The sequence below is a fragment of the Cucumis sativus genome, chromosome 6 (genome assembly GCF_000004075.3).
Source record: "Cucumis sativus cultivar 9930 chromosome 6, Cucumber_9930_V3, whole genome shotgun sequence".
Classification (NCBI taxonomy): domain Eukaryota; kingdom Viridiplantae; phylum Streptophyta; class Magnoliopsida; order Cucurbitales; family Cucurbitaceae; genus Cucumis; species Cucumis sativus.
Window position 1 is genome coordinate 10112357 of NC_026660.2, and position 17474 is coordinate 10129830.

General features: G+C 36.7%; 2 protein-coding genes across 3 annotated transcripts; one reads left to right on the forward strand and one right to left on the reverse strand.

The window, feature by feature from the left end:
- Window positions 1-1439: 1439 nt before the first annotated feature.
- LOC101215773 (homeobox-leucine zipper protein REVOLUTA) lies at window positions 1440-8592 on the forward strand. Of its 2 annotated transcripts, none has more exons than XM_011658694.2 (18): window positions 1440-2349; window positions 2680-2839; window positions 3160-3248; window positions 3354-3444; window positions 3546-3641; window positions 3716-3829; window positions 3921-4004; window positions 4184-4339; window positions 4431-4505; window positions 5099-5205; window positions 5281-5464; window positions 5639-5827; window positions 6554-6634; window positions 6718-6852; window positions 7158-7483; window positions 7673-7778; window positions 7889-8041; window positions 8145-8592. In XM_011658694.2, the coding sequence occupies exons 1-18, from the start codon at window positions 2117-2119 to the stop codon at window positions 8292-8294; spliced, it is 2529 nt and encodes an 842-aa protein (XP_011656996.1). In that variant the 5' UTR covers window positions 1440-2116; the 3' UTR covers window positions 8295-8592. The 2 variants fall into 2 exon arrangements, with proteins under 2 accessions (XP_011656996.1, XP_011656997.1); XM_011658695.2 differs by having other exon boundaries at window positions 1585-2349; window positions 7892-8041.
- A 2279-nt stretch (window positions 8593-10871) lies between these two features.
- Window positions 10872-16959, reverse strand: LOC101216015 (CASP-like protein 5A2). Its single transcript, XM_004145695.3, has 3 exons — window positions 16471-16959; window positions 16066-16198; window positions 10872-11367 (listed from the first exon to the last, which is right to left on the reverse strand). Exons 1-3 carry the CDS (start codon window positions 16680-16682, stop codon window positions 11176-11178), a joined length of 537 nt encoding a protein of 178 aa, XP_004145743.1. The 5' UTR covers window positions 16683-16959; the 3' UTR covers window positions 10872-11175.
- Between the last annotated feature and the right edge of the window lie 515 nt (window positions 16960-17474).

Below are 17474 nucleotides of genomic sequence, written 5' to 3' on the forward strand. Positions count from 1 at the left end.
CAATTTTATTGCAAGAGAGATTTCATAATTTATTTGATATTTAATTTTTTTTAAAACTAAAAAAGTTTGACAAATCATTGACACGACTGAGCACAACCACTCACGGAATAAAATTTACTGATTGAGATTTTTTATGTGAAGGGTAAGTATTTCGTCAAATTTAATTTGATAATTTACTCATTAAAAAATGATTTAGTTCAATTATTTTTAAATCGAGTGATAAATTCATTAATATCTAGTGGTTAGAGAAACTTTCACATGTTTCTTTTAGTTAGCTTTAAATTTAGATTGAGATGAGTTGATTTCTTATAATGTTTTTTCCGAGATGGACTAGACTTGAGTTGCACTTTTTTAAAATTAGGTTTATCAAACTCTACCATTAGTGTATGCTCTATTTTAGTGATTTAAGAATCGTAATCTTAGTATGGAATTTATTCAATTATAGCAATTGCACCTTGTTATTATGGTTGTTATTTTGACATTTTGAAACATAATTATTTATTTGAAATTAAACTAAAAAATTATGGTTAATATTTTAAAGCCTAAGGATCAAATTGAAATAAAACTTAATTTTAAAAGAAAAGTTATGACATTTAAAAGATTAAATTAAAATCGAACTCAAAACTCAATTTAATATTTTAAAACCTAGTATCATATTTAAATAAAGGTTAAAAATGTGAATGATTTTGATGTTTGTATTCCAAATAAGTTACACATTGTATTTCACAATTCACTGTTGGGTTTTCAACTTATGTTGATTTGTAAATCTTTTCCAACTTAAAAATAAGAGGAGAAATGTTGAGTCTCCAACTTTGCTAAGTAGGTGTTGTGATGGATATGATGATTGAAAACTTTGTTTTCATATGAATCATAATATTATATGTGTATATCTTTATATATATATATATATTTGTAAATACGTAAGGTAGTTTATGGAAATTTTAACTAATTTTAGGAGAGAAGTTAGATTGATGTTATAATAGTTGGAGAGGAAAAAAGAAATGGGTAGAAAAGTATTTTAGTTGTTAGGAAGTGAAGAAGTGAAGAAGTGAAGAAGTGAAGAAGGAAGGGATAGTTTTGGTTATGGATTTGGTTAAGTTAGGTTAAAAGTAAATAATGAAGAAAAAAAAGGGGAAATGCTATAAAACTGACAACTCCTAGTGGCCTAACACGTCATTTCATCTCCAGAGAAGGGACAACGACGTAAATGCGCCTCCCATAAATATTTATATATATATTAAATATTAAAGAAAAGAAGAAAAGAAAAAAAGAAAAGAAAGGAAAAGAAAGGAAAGGAAAAGAAAGGAAAGGAAAGGAAAGGAAAGGAAAGGGAGGAGGAGTAGTAGTAGTAGTCCCACTGGCAAGTTTTGTCGATATGCGTGCATTTCAATTTCTCTCTCTTCTCTTCTTTTTTCCTTTTCTTTTATTCATTTTATTCTCATTTCTCTCTCACACACTCCTCTGCTCCATCCCCTTCCTCCTCCATTTCTCCTTTTCTTTTCTTTCTGATCATTAGGGCTATTTCTCTCTTTCTCAATTCCCTTCTCCACCATCTCTCTCTCTCTCTCTCATGTTTCTTTCTCTCCTCCCCCTCTCCTCCTCCTCTTCTTTCCTCCTTCTTCCTTCTTCTTCCTCCTTTTCTTCTCCCCCTTCATGTTTCTCTGTTTCCCCTCCCCATTCTTTCTATCTCCTCTGAACAATCCTCTCTTTTCTTCTAATGCTCTTTCTCTTTCCTTCCCCATGTTTACCTAAACCACCCCCCACAACCCACTCTTTTACTTTTACCTCCTCCCACTTTTCTTTTTTCTTCTACTGCTTTCACTCCCTCTCATTTTCTTTCATTTCTCGAACCAGAGTAAGGGGATAGGGGGGCGGGCGGGGTGCTGTTCTCAATTTTCTCCTCACTTTTTCTTTTACCCCTCTTCATTTTGCAACCCCATTTCCCATTTTCCTTCTCCAAGTTCTGAAGACTCAGTTTTGCGGTTACCCATTTTCTATTTGGGGGTATTTCTAAGCTTTGTAATTGAATCCCTATCAACCTCTTTTGGTTTCTGTTTTGGGGTTGTCCCCTTTTTAGCTTGGGATTTTCGATTCTACGTTTTGGGTTTTGGACCAAATGGCCATGGCTATAGCTCATCACAGAGAGAGTAGTACTGGGAGTATAACCAGGCATCTTGATAGTTCTGGGAAGTACGTTCGTTACACTTCAGAGCAGGTGGAGGCTCTTGAGAGAGTTTATGCCGAGTGCCCTAAGCCGAGTTCTCTTCGACGCCAGCAGCTTGTTAGGGACTGCCCAATTCTTTCCAACATAGAGCCCAAGCAGATCAAAGTCTGGTTTCAGAATCGCAGGTATCTCTTCTATCCTTCTTTCTCATACCTCATTAGTAGCTTTTACCCTTTCTTCTCTCTTTCGCTTCTTGATCTGATTCTATGTCTGAAATGCTTCATTTTTTTCCTGCAATTCCTATGGCTTTAATTTTTAAATATCTGGACACCGGTGGTGGCGCTCGGCAACGGTGTAATGAATGTGTATAAAACGGCCAGCTTTAATAATCCTTGGGTTTGTTTTTCTTAGTGAGCAGAAGTGAAATAATTACGTTGTGGTGGAGGGTTTTTCTCTTTGGTTTTGATTTTTTGCTGTTTTGGAATGCTGAATGGTAATGGTGTTTGGACATGCAGATGTAGGGAGAAGCAAAGGAAGGAGGCTTCTCGGCTGCAAACGGTTAACAGAAAACTGAATGCTATGAACAAGTTGTTAATGGAGGAGAATGATCGGTTGCAGAAACAAGTGTCGCAATTGGTGTGTGAAAATGGGTTTATGCGGCAGCAATTGCATACAGTAAGCATAATTATATTTTATTCATCTGCTGGTTTTAATTGTGTGCATTTATAGATATCCTAAAAGCTTAGTCTTGTTATACGGAACCCTTTCTTTTTGTTAGATTAGAAGTGACATATTTCTTATAATAAACCTATCGATGGGTTGACATTTATTGTATGTTGGCACATTTACGGCAGAACTTTGTTGATGCTGGGGGCGGTGGTAAATTTGTTTTGTAGATGGCCTAGTTGGCTATTTTCGTACCGAAGAATTTTCTACTTGATTTAAATTTCCATAAATGTCGGTTTATGATTCTATTGTTATTTCTGGTGTTGCAGGTGCCGGCAGCAGCAACTGCTGATGCAAGCTGTGATTCTGTGGTCACCACTCCTCAACCCTCTCGACGAGATGCTAATAACCCAGCTGGGTAATTTTCTAAACCAATTATAGATCTGTTCTTTCTTCTTACCTATAAATGAACATCATGTTTTCCTTGTTATCATGCCTTATATGTCTTCTATGTGCTTGGCAGACTCCTCTCCATTGCAGAGGAGACCTTGGCAGAGTTCCTTTCAAAGGCTACAGGAACTGCTGTCGATTGGGTCCAGATGCCTGGGATGAAGGTGTTAATGCGTTCTTTCAGTTCGATAGATTTTACTGCTATTGTACTCACCTTCTACTTTCTTTTCTAGAACATCATAACTAAATTATATTTTGCTGCCAGCCTGGTCCGGATTCTGTTGGGATCTTTGCCATTTCACAAAGTTGTGGTGGAGTGGCAGCAAGAGCCTGTGGTCTTGTAAGTTTGGAGCCTTCAAAGGTAAGAACGCTCATGTCAGTGAAAAATGGTCACAAGTCTGCAAATTAGAATTTTAATTGTTAGGGTTCCTGCAGATTGCAGAGATCCTTAAAGATCGTCCATCATGGTTTCGTGATTGTCGAAGCCTTGAGGTTTTTACCATGTTTCCAGCTGGAAATGGTGGGACAATTGAACTTGTTTACACACAGGTAAAATAGACTGATTCGTTTTTTCTTTCCTTGTTGCATCTTTTAGTAATGGTTTTATCGAGCACAGTCTTGAGAATTAGCTCTGTTGTAGGTGTATGCTCCAACTACCCTTGCTCCTGCACGTGATTTTTGGACTCTAAGATATACAATAACTTTAGAAAACGGGAGCCTTGTGGTAAGCATCAGTTTTATTTTGTCACATGAAATATTTATTTTATCTATTATAAATGAAACATTCGTTTTGGATGCCAAGATGCACAATCGACTGATGGTATTTGCAGGAAGTTGGTTGCTCTTGAGACTATAGGTGTGAAGGGTAATTTTTGTTATTTTCTTGACCCTCCATATTTTCAGGTCTGCGAGAGATCTCTCTCTGGTTCTGGTGCGGGTCCTAGCGAAGCTGCTGCTGCTCAGTTTGTGAGAGCTGAGATGCTCCCAAGTGGTTATCTGATTCGACCATGTGAGGGTGGTGGGTCTATCATACACATTGTTGATCACCTAAATCTTGAGGTTTGTTGTGAATGCTCTCTCAGATCTTTTCTACTCTGTAAAATCTTGATTCCTTAATTGTAACATTACTCTTATTATTTCTATATTGTAGGCATGGCATGTTCCTGAGGTGTTGCGGCCACTTTATGAATCGTCAAAAGTAGTGGCCCAGAAGATGACAATAGCAGTAAGAGGACTTGATTTTTTTGAACGTTTGGTTTCTTTAATCTAGATTTTATACTTACACACACCAGCTGAAGATTGAGGCACTAGGGACTGTTACTGAAGATACCATTAAGTAGAAATTAGTTTACAAACACCCTAGTACCTGTTAATTATCATAGTTAACATGAGTTGGTCTAGTGGTGAAAAGGAGACGGTCTCAATAAAATGGCTAAGAGGTCAAGGGTAATCTATGGTGGCCACCTACCTAAAAATTAGTTTCGTATGAGTTTTTTAGACACCCAAATGTTGTAGGATCAGACAGTTTATCCCATGAGATTAGTTTAGGTGCGCATAAGCTGGTTCGAACACTCAAGTATATATAAAAAAAACAACCATATACCTGTTAGATGTTCTACAGTTGTTCTTCTGGCTCTTACCAGAAGGTGTGGAAAGTAGAAATTGCTGAAGGGAATTTCTTTCTCAAAACCTTTCGATAGTGAGTTTTTGATGACCTGTTATGCCGTACTGCTCTTGGAAAGTGGGTGGAGAAAGTTTGATTTATCAATGGTATTTGTTTTTTATTTATCAACCGAGTGCACACTTGTCTTTGTGAAGGCACTGCGGTACGTTAGGCAAATAGCCCAGGAGACAAGTGGTGAAGTGGTTTATGGTCTTGGCCGGCAGCCTGCTGTTTTGCGAACCTTTAGCCAACGATTGAGCAGGTACATACACACTCTCTAACTAATGTATAAGATCCAGCAATATGACAAACTCATACGTGCATTATCCTCTTTCAGGGGTTTTAATGATGCAGTGAATGGTTTTAATGACAATGGATGGTCGCTGATCAATTGTGAAGGTGCTGAGGATGTGGTACTCACTGTGAATTCTACGAAAAATTTTGGCACGACTTCGAACCCTGCTAACTCCTTGACATATCCTGGGGGAGTTCTTTGTGCCAAGGCATCCATGCTGCTCCAAGTATGTTTATTTACTGGTGCAGTGTTACATAATAAACAACTTTTAGTAGCTATTTTCTTCTTGGATTTTGTTGTTGAATGTTATGAATTGCATTGATAAATGGGGTAGGATAATTCTTTCTCATTAATGAGATATGGATAGGGTAATGATTGTGTTCAATTTTTTTCTTGCTAGAACGTGCCTCCTGCTGTGTTAGTTCGTTTCTTGAGAGAACACCGCTCAGAGTGGGCTGATTTCAACATTGATGCATACTCTGCAGCAACCCTTAAAGCCAATTCATACACATATCCAGGGATGAGACCCACAAGGTTTACCGGTAGCCAAATCATCATGCCACTCGGTCACACAATCGAGCACGAAGAGGTTTGTTTTAAATGGCATCTGTTTCTTGTCATCCATTGCTGGTGAACTAGATTCCATATTGGCGAGGAGTAGCACTAACATGTTAAAAGTAAATGATTTTGACTTGGATTTAGCTATAATATTATACTTTAAGACAATCAGAATGTAGCTTGATTAATGTTATACTTGGGGTACCCATAAAAAATCTGGCTGTCAATACTCTTAAATCACCAATTCATTCAAAAGCTTAAGCTGATAGGTGAGGGTAAAATTAATACAATATTCAACATTCCTCGTCACATGTGGACTTGGAAAGACCCAACAAGTGGAAATCAATATTAAGTCAGGAGGAAATAACGTTGTAGGGACTTGAACATAGAACCTTCTTGAACCACCTGCTCTGGTACCATGTTGAAAATAATGACGAAGAATGAACAGATTTACATGGAAACCCTATTACAGAGGGAAAAACCATGGGAGAGAATTGTCTTTTTTTTTTCCCTATGCAACACGATAATACAAGAGAGGAATTAAAAGGCAACAAGAGCCAATCTAAGAAAGGAAAGAATATTTAGAGTTACATGAAATACAAAAGAACCCTTGGGCTTTCAACATACGATAAGTCCACTGTTTCTAACAAATACTGCATAAGTGTCCGTTGCTTAAGGATATGCATTTTTGTTGAACCACATCAAACACTAGTTTTTTGTTTTCTGGGTGCTGAATGCTGGTTATGGTGTATTCCAGTTGCTTGAAGTAATCCGACTTGAAGGACATCCTATGGTACAAGAAGATGCTTTTGTTTCAAGGGATATTCATCTTCTTCAGGTTGGTTTAACTATCTGATTGTCTAAATCTTTTCTGATGTTCATAAGCTTCTCTGGCTTAACAATAAGTTGCTCCTGTTCCAGATATGTAGTGGAATTGACGAGAATGCTGTTGGAGCTTGTTCAGAACTCATTTTTGCTCCTATTGATGAGATGTTTCCAGATGATGCCCCATTGTTGCCTTCTGGCTTTCGAATCATCCCATTGGATTCCAGAACAGTTGAGTATAACTGTTTCATATGAATTTGTAGTAGTTCTCCATACTTGATCAGCGGCAAATTCTTGATGTGAATATTCTAACCTTGGTTGTAAGCATAGGTTTCATTCTTGATTATTGAATTCTATAGTACAACTTTGTTCTCATTCAGTCATTTTAGAACTGGGTTTGACCATGACATTTTTTTTGTGTCACAAGGAACTTATATTTTAGGAGATGGGTATTTCCATGTCTCAAACTTGTCTTGTTCCGAATTTCATTTGCTCATATGATTGATACCTTACAACCTGTTGATTTCTTGATGCAGAGTGATGCTAAAGGTAGTCAACGGACTCTGGATCTAACATCAAGTCTTGAAGTGGGTTCTGGAACAAGCAATACTGCTGGAGATGCATCATCAAGTCAGAGTGCTAGATCAGTCTTAACTATTGCATTCCAGTTTCCTTTTGAAAGTAGCATGCAGGATAATGTTGCGAATATGGCACATCAGTATGTACGTAGCGTCATCTCCTCGGTGCAGAGAGTTGCGATGGCCATATCTCCATCTGGGGGTGGTCCAGCTCTAGGTCCAAAGCTGTCTCCTGGTTCTCCAGAAGCTCTCACTTTAGCACATTGGATATGCAAAAGTTATAGGTATCTTCTGATAGCAATTTTTCATTGGAAAAGATGCTCTAATTTGTTATGTAGAGCCAGAAAAAGAAAATCTTGGGGATACAATGAAGGCTTGTGGAAATTTTCAGAGTTTAGCAGTGTCATTTCAAGGCCTTTGTGGATAGATGATGCTGTGGTTTTATTAATCTCTTTTAAACATCATTGTTTCAGTTTACAATTGGGAACGGAGTTGATCAAGTCAGATTCCTTGGAAGGTGATTCCCTGTTGAAAAATCTCTGGAATCATCAGGATGCAATATTGTGCTGTTCCCTGAAGGTACATTTGACAAAAGTGGCATATCAATAATTTACTTTTTCAGTAGTTTGATTGATTCGAAATAGCAATCACAAACTAAATGGATAATTTTTGTCTGGTTTTGCTTGCAGCAGTCTCTGCCTGTTTTCCTGTTTGCCAACCAAGCTGGGCTTGACATGTTGGAGACAACTCTAGTAGCCTTACAAGACATCACATTGGACAAGATTTTCGACGAGTCGGGTCGAAAAGCTTTATGTGCTGATTTCCCCAAGTTAATGCAGCAGGTAGATTTTACTTACTCCTTGCACCAAGCTGCTGCTAGTTTTGTATTTGGTATGGCACCAAATACGTATATATTTTCTTAACTGTGTTTGGCTTTACAATCAGGGATTTGCATACTTGCCTGGAGGAATCTGTGCATCAACAATGGGACGGCACGTTTCATATGAACAAGCTGTTGCATGGAAAGTCCTCGAGGCAGACGAAACAACAGTCCATTGCCTTGCCTTCTCATTCATAAACTGGTCTTTTGTTTGATTGTGAAGCTTTTCTCGATGGCTCTCCTTGACCTCAACTATTGGAACTGGAAGAATGAAGATGATGATGAGGATGAAGTTGAAGTTGAAGATGTTTGTTTCAATGTCTAATGGCAATGCCTCTGCTTCCAAAGTAATTTAATTAAATTGTTAATTAATTGCTTTCCATCTTATTTTCTTCCTTTCAAAATCCCCATTTTGATTCATGTAAATATTGGCGAGCCCATTAGATTACAAAAATACATGATCCATTAAGGAGACAGTTTTGAAGCTTCAGTCTATGATTCTTTTCCTCATCATCCACCAACTCTTGTCCTCTTGTTTTTCAATTATGGCCTACGAAAAGTTAGATTATTTCTAAAATTTCAGCCGATCTTGATTTCAATAATGAGTTGGATGGATGGCGGGCACTTACTCTAGCATGGAACGTAATAAATCAACAATAATCTAAAATTTTTTGTAGGGTGATTTGATTACATGGGTAGAGATAGCTTCGCACTTGTATTGACATCTACAGTTCACTTCCAAATCGATAATGATAACAAAATTTGATTGATAAATGGAGAGTGATTCATTTAGAATTATCCTTACTGTTTAAAAATCTTTGGTTAACTTCAATCAATACCATTTTCAAATTTTTATTTACTACCATTTTTACTATTTTATATTCATAGTTTCTTTTATTATTTTTCTAATTTTTATTTGCTACCATTTTTACAATTTTATATTCACGGTTTCTTTTATTATTTGTCATAGTGTTTGTTATTTTCTTTCCAAATTATCTTCATCGAACATATATTATTATAACTTACACTAAAACAAATCCTTAACACAAATTATTATAATCTAACACAAATTATTATAATCTAACCAATTCCTTCCTCCAAATACTCTTTTAAATTGTTGTTATATGAGAAGTATGTATTTGTGACATTTGTCGTTAATATTAGTCTTCATTTAGCTTTAAACAGTAAATGTGGTAAATTCATAATTGTAAAGGTGAATAAAATGAAAGAAAAAAAACAATATTAATTACATTGTGATATGTTACGATTGAAATCAATGAAATTCTCTTGCGATTAGAATTGGTAAACGTGACGTGAAGATCAAAATGTATTTAATAATTGAAATATAAATCTATTTGCTGAATTAGAACAGCTGTGGCCACCGAAAGTTTCCAAGGATCGGCTACCAACTAAGATTTGTGCATTGCTTTGGTGGGAAGGGAATGAGTAACCTTTTTACATTGTTGGGTTTGACTTTTCTTTTTAAAGTATTCAATCATTCTCTTTTTAACCATAAATGGAAGAGCATTCATTGAGATTATGTTCTGAAATAATCAAACATTTTTTTTGTAGTATCTGTATTAATGTCATTTATTGTGCAACAATACTATAGAGGTTGACATTTATCTGTCCTTTTACTAAGTTTAAGAAGAAAAAAAAAAGTCTTGATGGGTAGGACTTTGCATCAATTGTGGAGTTGGTTTGGTACTTGAGGTAGTGAAATTAGTAGTCAAAGAGCAACATTGTTTGGCTAACATGATTAGAGGGAGTTTGTGGAATGAAATTTGAGAATTATGGATGCAATTTTGTTTGCCTAAAGCAGTGGATTTTCAGTTTTTAAATTAGTTGTTATTGTGTTTTGAATAAGGTGTCCATATTTAGCATTTAGTATAATTTACTGTTAAATTTTGAATATATGTTCTTGTTATCTTTTCTTGTATAAACTTTATTATTATAATTTTTATTTGAACAAATTGCAAAAACCACCTGTAAAGAGTGGGATAGTTGCAATTTCACTCTTAAATTTACACTTATAAAATTTGAACCTTCAAACTTACCTTAGTTGTATAAATTAAACCCTCAAATGAAAAAAAAAAATTAATAAAGTTTTGCAATTTGCCCTTATTATTTTATCAAATTTGTGATAAAAATGTTGTATTCAAACCAACAAGTTAATGACCAGTTACAAGAACATTTGAAAATACAAACGAGTCCTAAAACAAATGGACTAAATAGTATTTATATTTAAATATAAAGTGAGTCTAATCATTCCAAAATAAAGAATTTGGAACGAATCAGATCTCCAAAAAATAATAAGCTTCAATAGGCCTAAGCTTAATTCTTATGTCCCCTGGAGAATTATATCTCAAGTTTTTAGCATGTGCATCTAGGATTTCTAGAAAACTGTGTTTAACAAATGAAAGACTATAACCAATCAACATGAATATAACTCAAAATTGACAAATTGAATGATCAAATAATGATGTTCCATGCTAAAGTATACCTCACTAGTAATCAACACGTACTATTTCCTTTAAGATTCAAATCTCTGACTTCCAAGAAAGAGGATAAAATGGACAAACAAAAACATACGTTACCTAGTCCAACATATCAATCCAAAACCACATTTACACAAGAAGAAGAATATCGTTCTGTTTCTATCCAAGACTGGGAAACATGTACGCGCTTTTGGGATGAAAGTCACAATAGAGAAATGATTCTTTCCCAATACACACATAAGAAAATGACAATACGTTTCCCATTTTCAATTAATGGACAGGACAAGCAGGAGAGAGAAAAAAAATCAACTTTTCTTAAGACAATAACATTGGATTCTACATCCCTCAGAGAATAATATCATAAACAATGAAAGAACACCACCAGACTAATATGTTTTATAGTGAACATAGATAGTATCGCATCTACACAACTAAAGTGTATATTATAATCTTGGATATCGACTCAGTAACACCATCGATACCAGCCAAGCATATTCAAACAAAACTGACAGATAAAAGGGGAAAAAAAATTACAATTGAATGTAAGGGGAAGGGGTATTTACAAATGGGATTATCACTGTTTGCTTGAGTTACCTTTCTATCGCGATGCGAGTGACCAGTAGTTGAAGAAAAAGGAAGGCAATGTAGTGAACCAGCAAAGGAATGCCATTGCAGTTGCAGACTGAAGCTGTACACATTTATTCACAGAACAAAGGTCAAGGTCATTGTCTATTAGAACTGTGATGCCAGCACAAGCACATGCTGCAGCAAATGTGAGCGTGGTAGTGATCTGTAGGAAGAGACAAGAGAAGCAACTATTTCACTGTTAGTAGCCAACATAGCAACCACTTTATACTCAAAATTTGATGATGGTAATAATGATAAAGTTTATCAACATGGGTCAGCGGATTCAACTTAAAACATTGGTAATTGGTAGCTTTTCTTTTCAGCATCTTACTTGTATTATTATTAGACAGTTAGTATGTTAAGAGTTAGTTATCAGTTTTCTTCAACCTCCAGCTTGTTAAAGGAGTTTCATTTCTATTACAACCATTGTTAAAACTCCCATGTACAGACTTGTACAAATTCCCTCACTTGTTCATAAATAAATCGAGTGAAAGATTCTTGAAAACTCTGTTCAATATGGTATCAGAGCACACCCTTTCCTCCCAAACTTTCCGGTGGTCGAACTTTGTTCATACCACTGAAACCTTCCGCTGCGACGACTCCGACTCCGACCATCAATGTGTCACACACCTCGCGGGAAAACCAAGAAAATCCCAATTCGAATCAGTATGATACCTCTGCCCAAACCTCTTTCGATCATAACCAAGGATATTTGAATCCTTATTTCCTTCATCACAACGATAATACGAACTTGGTACTTGTCACGGAACAGTTGACTGAGGAGAATTACATCTCTTGGAGCGATGACCATTGGACTCTCTGTGAAGAATAAAATCGGCTTCGTTGATGGAACTATCACACGACCAACCAGAGATCTCCTTCCAGCTTGGATCAGAAATAACAACATTGTTATTTCTTGGATATTAAACTTAGTCTCTAAACCCATCTCAGCCAGTATTCTCTTCTCAAACTCTGCAAGAACAATATGGGTAGACCTCAAGGAAAGATTCCAAAAGAAGAATGCACCAAGGATATTTCAATTGAAACGATCCCTGGCAACACTGTCACAGAACCAAGACTCCATTGGTATCTATTTTACTAAGTTCAAGACTTTGATTGATGAATTGAATACATACAGACCAGCCTGCAACTGTGGAACTTATACTTGTGATGGCCTAAAAGAAATGGCAGACTTCCTTCAGATGGAATATCTCATGGATTTTCAGTAACAGCAACAGCAGAGAAATAATAACGCTGCCAATTCAGTAACAACTCAGAATGATGAGACTACACCTCAAGGGACCACGGAACTCAGTTCAATTCCAAAGATTAACAACACTGCAGAAGCCTGATACAATGTCAAAATCTTCTTAACTTCAGTCCCAAATAAACACTTCCAGTCAACAAACTACCTCTCACATAGCAGGTACTTCTTATTCATCTCCTTTATGGATAATAGACTCTGGAGCATCTACTCATATCTCTTGTTGCAAGTCTCTTTTTGCATCAATTCAACCATGCTCTACATCAATTTGTTTGCCAAACAAACAAGTTTTTGAAATTAAAATTCTGGTATGAGCTGCATAATGTATTGTACATACCAGAATTTTCATTCAATCTTATATCAGTGAGTGCGTTGACAAAGGACATGCCAGTAAATATTAGCTTCTCCAATAACACTTGTGTGATTTAGGACAAGTTCACTTTGAAGAAGATTGGCAGTGCTGAACTTCTATACGGTCTCTATGTCTTCAGTTTTGGAAGAGACTCCACTGTGCATTTACCTATCTGTACTGTAACTAATAATGATGCTTCTTTGTGGCATCAAAGACTTGGTCATCCATCTTTTGATACATTGAAATCTCTGCAAAGTTTGTTGCATTTGAAATCTTTTTGTTCTCATCATTGTACTACTTGTCCTTTAGCAAAACAAAGAAAACTCTCTTTTCCTTCAAATAATCATTTGTCTTCTAATGCTTTTGATCTCATTCATGTTGATATCTGGGGTCCTATGTCTACTGCTACTCATGCTGGATACTGTTATTTTCTTACCATAGTAGATGATGCTACTCCTTTTACATGGGTCTTCATGCTTAAACAGAAATCTGATGTCAAGCTTGTCATACCTCAGTTTTTCAAACTCATTGAAACTCAACATGGTAAAAGAATCAAGCAAACTTAATGCCCCTGAGCTTATGTTCACTGATTTCTTTAAAGAGAAAGGAGTGTTGCATCAATTCTCTTGTGTTAGTTGCCCTCAACAGAACTCAGTGGTTGAAAGAAAGCATCAACACATACTCAATACAGCCCGAGCACTATTCTTCCAATCAGGTATTCCATTAACCTTTTAGGGAGAATGCTTTTTTTATCAAAAGAACTCCTTCGAAGTTGCTAAGTTGGAAGTCTCCATTCCAATTGCTTAACAACTTGCCCGACTATAAACCTCTAAAGGTATTCGGATGTCTTTGCTATGCTTCCACACTTCCACACAATCGCTCTAAGTTTCAACCAAGAGCAATACCGACCGTTCTCATAGGCTATCCACAAGGCATGAAGGTATACAAACTATACAACATTCACCAAAAGAAGTTTTTCATCTCAAGAGATGTAATTTTCCAAGAGGAAATCTTCCCATTCAAAGGCTCCCCTATTTCACAGCCCATGGAAGACCCATTTCCAGGTTTTTCCCTACCTAAAACCTTCCATGAGTCTACTGACTATCATCATCCTCCACCAATTACACCTACTGTTCCTTCCCCATCAGTTCTCAATTATGACAGCACCTCAGAACCCATAGATCAGCCCACAAATGAACCATCCCCAAACCAACAACATAACCAAAATCCATCTCAGACTTCTAACCCCATAGTAAGATCAACTCGTGTCATCAAACAACCCTCTTATCTACAAGCCTACCACTGCAGCCTTCTTACCTCATAAACTTCCCACCAAGACTCCACTAAATATCCTTTGAACCAATATCTATCATACCAAGCCCTCTCCCCTTCCTTCAAACATTCAATACTACAAATGTCCACCTTAAAAGAACCTACATTTTACCATGAGGCTGTGATACATGATGATTGGAAAAAGGCCATGGAAGTCGAACTAAAGGCTATGGAAGCCAATCATACGTGGATCATAGTTCCCTTACCAACTGGCAAGAATACTGTTGGCTGCCAGTGGATATACAAAATTAAACACAAAGCTGATGGCACCATTGAACATTATAAAGCCAGACTTGTTGCAAAAGGCTTTACACAGCAAGAAGGCCTGGATTACTTTGAAACCTTTTCACCTGTAGCCAAGATGGTTACTGTCAAGACATTGTTAACTATTGTTGTATCAAAGAACTGGCGACTAACTCAGCTAGATGTGAATAATGCCTTTCTCCATGGAGACTTGTTTGAGGAAGTGTACATGGACTTACCACTTGGTTATAAACCAAATCTCACCATTCAGGGGGAGAAAATGGTCTGCAAACTTCACAGGTCCATATCTGGTCTAAAGCAAGCCTCTCGTCAAGGGTTTGCTAAGTTCTCTCAGTTTCTTATCTCAATAGGCTTCCGACAATCAAAAGCAGATTATTCACTCTTCATAAAAGGCCAAGGTAACAACTTTATTGCTCTACTTGTCTATGTTGATGACATTATTATCACGGGAGCAAATGACGGCCACCTTCGTGATCTACAAACTGAACTCAACCATAAATTCCTACTCAAAGACTTGGGATCCCTTAAATTCTTTCTTGGCCTTGAACTAGCCCAATCTTCAACCGGCATTCTCTTGTCACAGAGACATTATGCCTTGCGTTTATTGGAAGAAGCAGGCTTACTTGGTGCCAAACCAACCTCAGTACCTATGAATCTCATTGCCAACTGCTTATAGAAGATTAGTTGGGAAGCGTCTATATTTGACCATTTCAAGACCAGACATCACGTTTGTTGTTCACAAACTTAGCCAGTTCATGGAAAAACCCAACAAGATACATATGGATGCCGCAAATCATCTCTTGAGATATATCAAAGGCTCACCTGGTCAAGGAATCTTCTTGTCCAAAACAGATGATTTATCCCTGAAAGCCTTTGCAGATGTGGATAGGGGATCATGTTCTGACACTCGTCGCTCAATTACTGGGTTTTGTGTCTTCCTTGGAAAGTCTTTAGTATCGTGGAAGTCAAAGAAACAGCAAACAGTTTCTCGGTCACCGGCTGAAGCAGAGTATCGAGCATTGGCCACAGTGTCCTGTGAAGTTGTATGGCTCAAAAGTCTCCTCAAAGAACTTCAAATTGAATTAGATACACCAGCCATTGTTACTGTGATAACCAGGCTGCCATTTACATAGCTAATAACCCTATGTTTCATGAGAGAACCAAACACATAGAACTTGATTGCCACTTTGTCCAAGATAGGGTCACTAATGGATCAATCAAATTACTCCCTATTCACTCTGCTCATCAACTTGTTGATGCTCTTACTAAGCCCCTCAATGCCACAACCTTGTCTCTTCACATGTGCAAGATGGGAGTCAAAGATATATTTTCTCCATCTTGAGGGGGAGTATTAGACAATTAGTATGTTAAGAGTTAGTTATCAGTTTTCTTCAACCTCCAGCTTGTTAAAGGAGTTTCATTTCTGTTACAACCATTGTTAAAACTCCCATGTACAGACTTGTATAAATTCCCTCACTTATTCATAAATAAATTGAGTGAAAGATTCTTGAAAACTCTGTTCAATAATTATTAGTGATGGAACAGACATGGTAAGAAATAATTGATGCAGGATTAGTTCAAAATGGACAAACAGAAGTAGATTATAAGAGCATTTCAACAAGCCAATTGGTTTTAATGAATGGACTTACCCCATCGCCTACAGCAAAAAAACTAACAATTGAGCGATTTTGCAAGGTTCGCTTCACTAACAGAGCATAAGTGTCAATAATTGCTAGGGCAAAACTCCATACACCCTGTAAACTGGCAGCTGCGACAAGGTAGCTGATGCAAAGATAAACGTACAGTGTATCAGTATCGTGAATGTTCTTCGCAACAGCGATCGCATGTAGAAATTAACTACGTAATTACAGGAAGTTTAGTAGCGGGTTAGATTTAAGGGATTCTGTGGATGCAAGTGGCGAAAACCGAAATTCATGTGGGAACTGCCTTGCAAGGCCGAGTTTGAAACTTCTTTATGCTATCAAACGAGTTAGAATAAGAATTCGACGGAATTAGAGGGAAAAATGGAATTGATCGAGTGAATGAAAAATCACCTAAATGCAGAAACAGAAGAAAAGTCGCGGGAGGCGGCCATGACAGAAAAGGCAGCAATGGCGAACCCTAATTGGATGCAACGAAGAGCGAGACCACCGCGAGTACCGGGCATTCCTTCTATGTCCTTCATTCTGATTACCGGCGCAGCATCTCCGACATCGGTCGTCGGAATTTCTTCCACCGGATGAACTGACCCATGGCTCCCGTTCATCTCTCTCCCAACAATCCAATCAATTCATTTCTCCTTGGACCATAAACGCCGCAATTCGGCGATTACAGACCTAGTTTTCAACGAAATCCGCTTCTGATCCTGATCGCTTTCGTCCTAGAACTGATAAAAACAGTAGAAATCAAACGAATCAAACTGTTTGCGATTCAAAATTCTTCTCTGGTTGAGTTAATTACGGAATTATCTAATCGGAAAAATGAAAGGTCATCAGTTTTTCGATGAAACGGAAAGGGCCGGCGACGAATGCTTTATAACGGAAATACAACAGTCTTTGATCGGTCAGCTTTGACTTTTAGACGAGCTTTGTGTACTGTCGCTGTGATATTATTGGTCGAAGGGTTTTGGTGGGGTCAGTTTGGTGAACTCATTCATACGTGGCATTACTTCAAGAAATATTGTCCATTAAATATATAGGCAACTTTAATTTCACTTTATTATTTATTAATTTTTATAACAATTTTTTTAAATTTCGATATTTATATTTATTTTTTTCTAATTTCATCCATGTATTTATTACTATTTTCTTCTTCATTTCATCTATACATTCTTTTATTCTTTTCATTTAAGTTATTATTGTTCATAACGACTTTCAACTCCATCCCATTTTGAGATGTCCTCCAAATTTTTTATAGATTGGACATAACATAACAAACAAATTATGTAGTCATGTCAACCTTGGCCATCTATTTAATGTATGTTGAAAGAAATATTGTAATAAAAAAAATTGTTATAAGACTATTTATATTTAAATTAACTTAAGCAGTTTAGACTAAA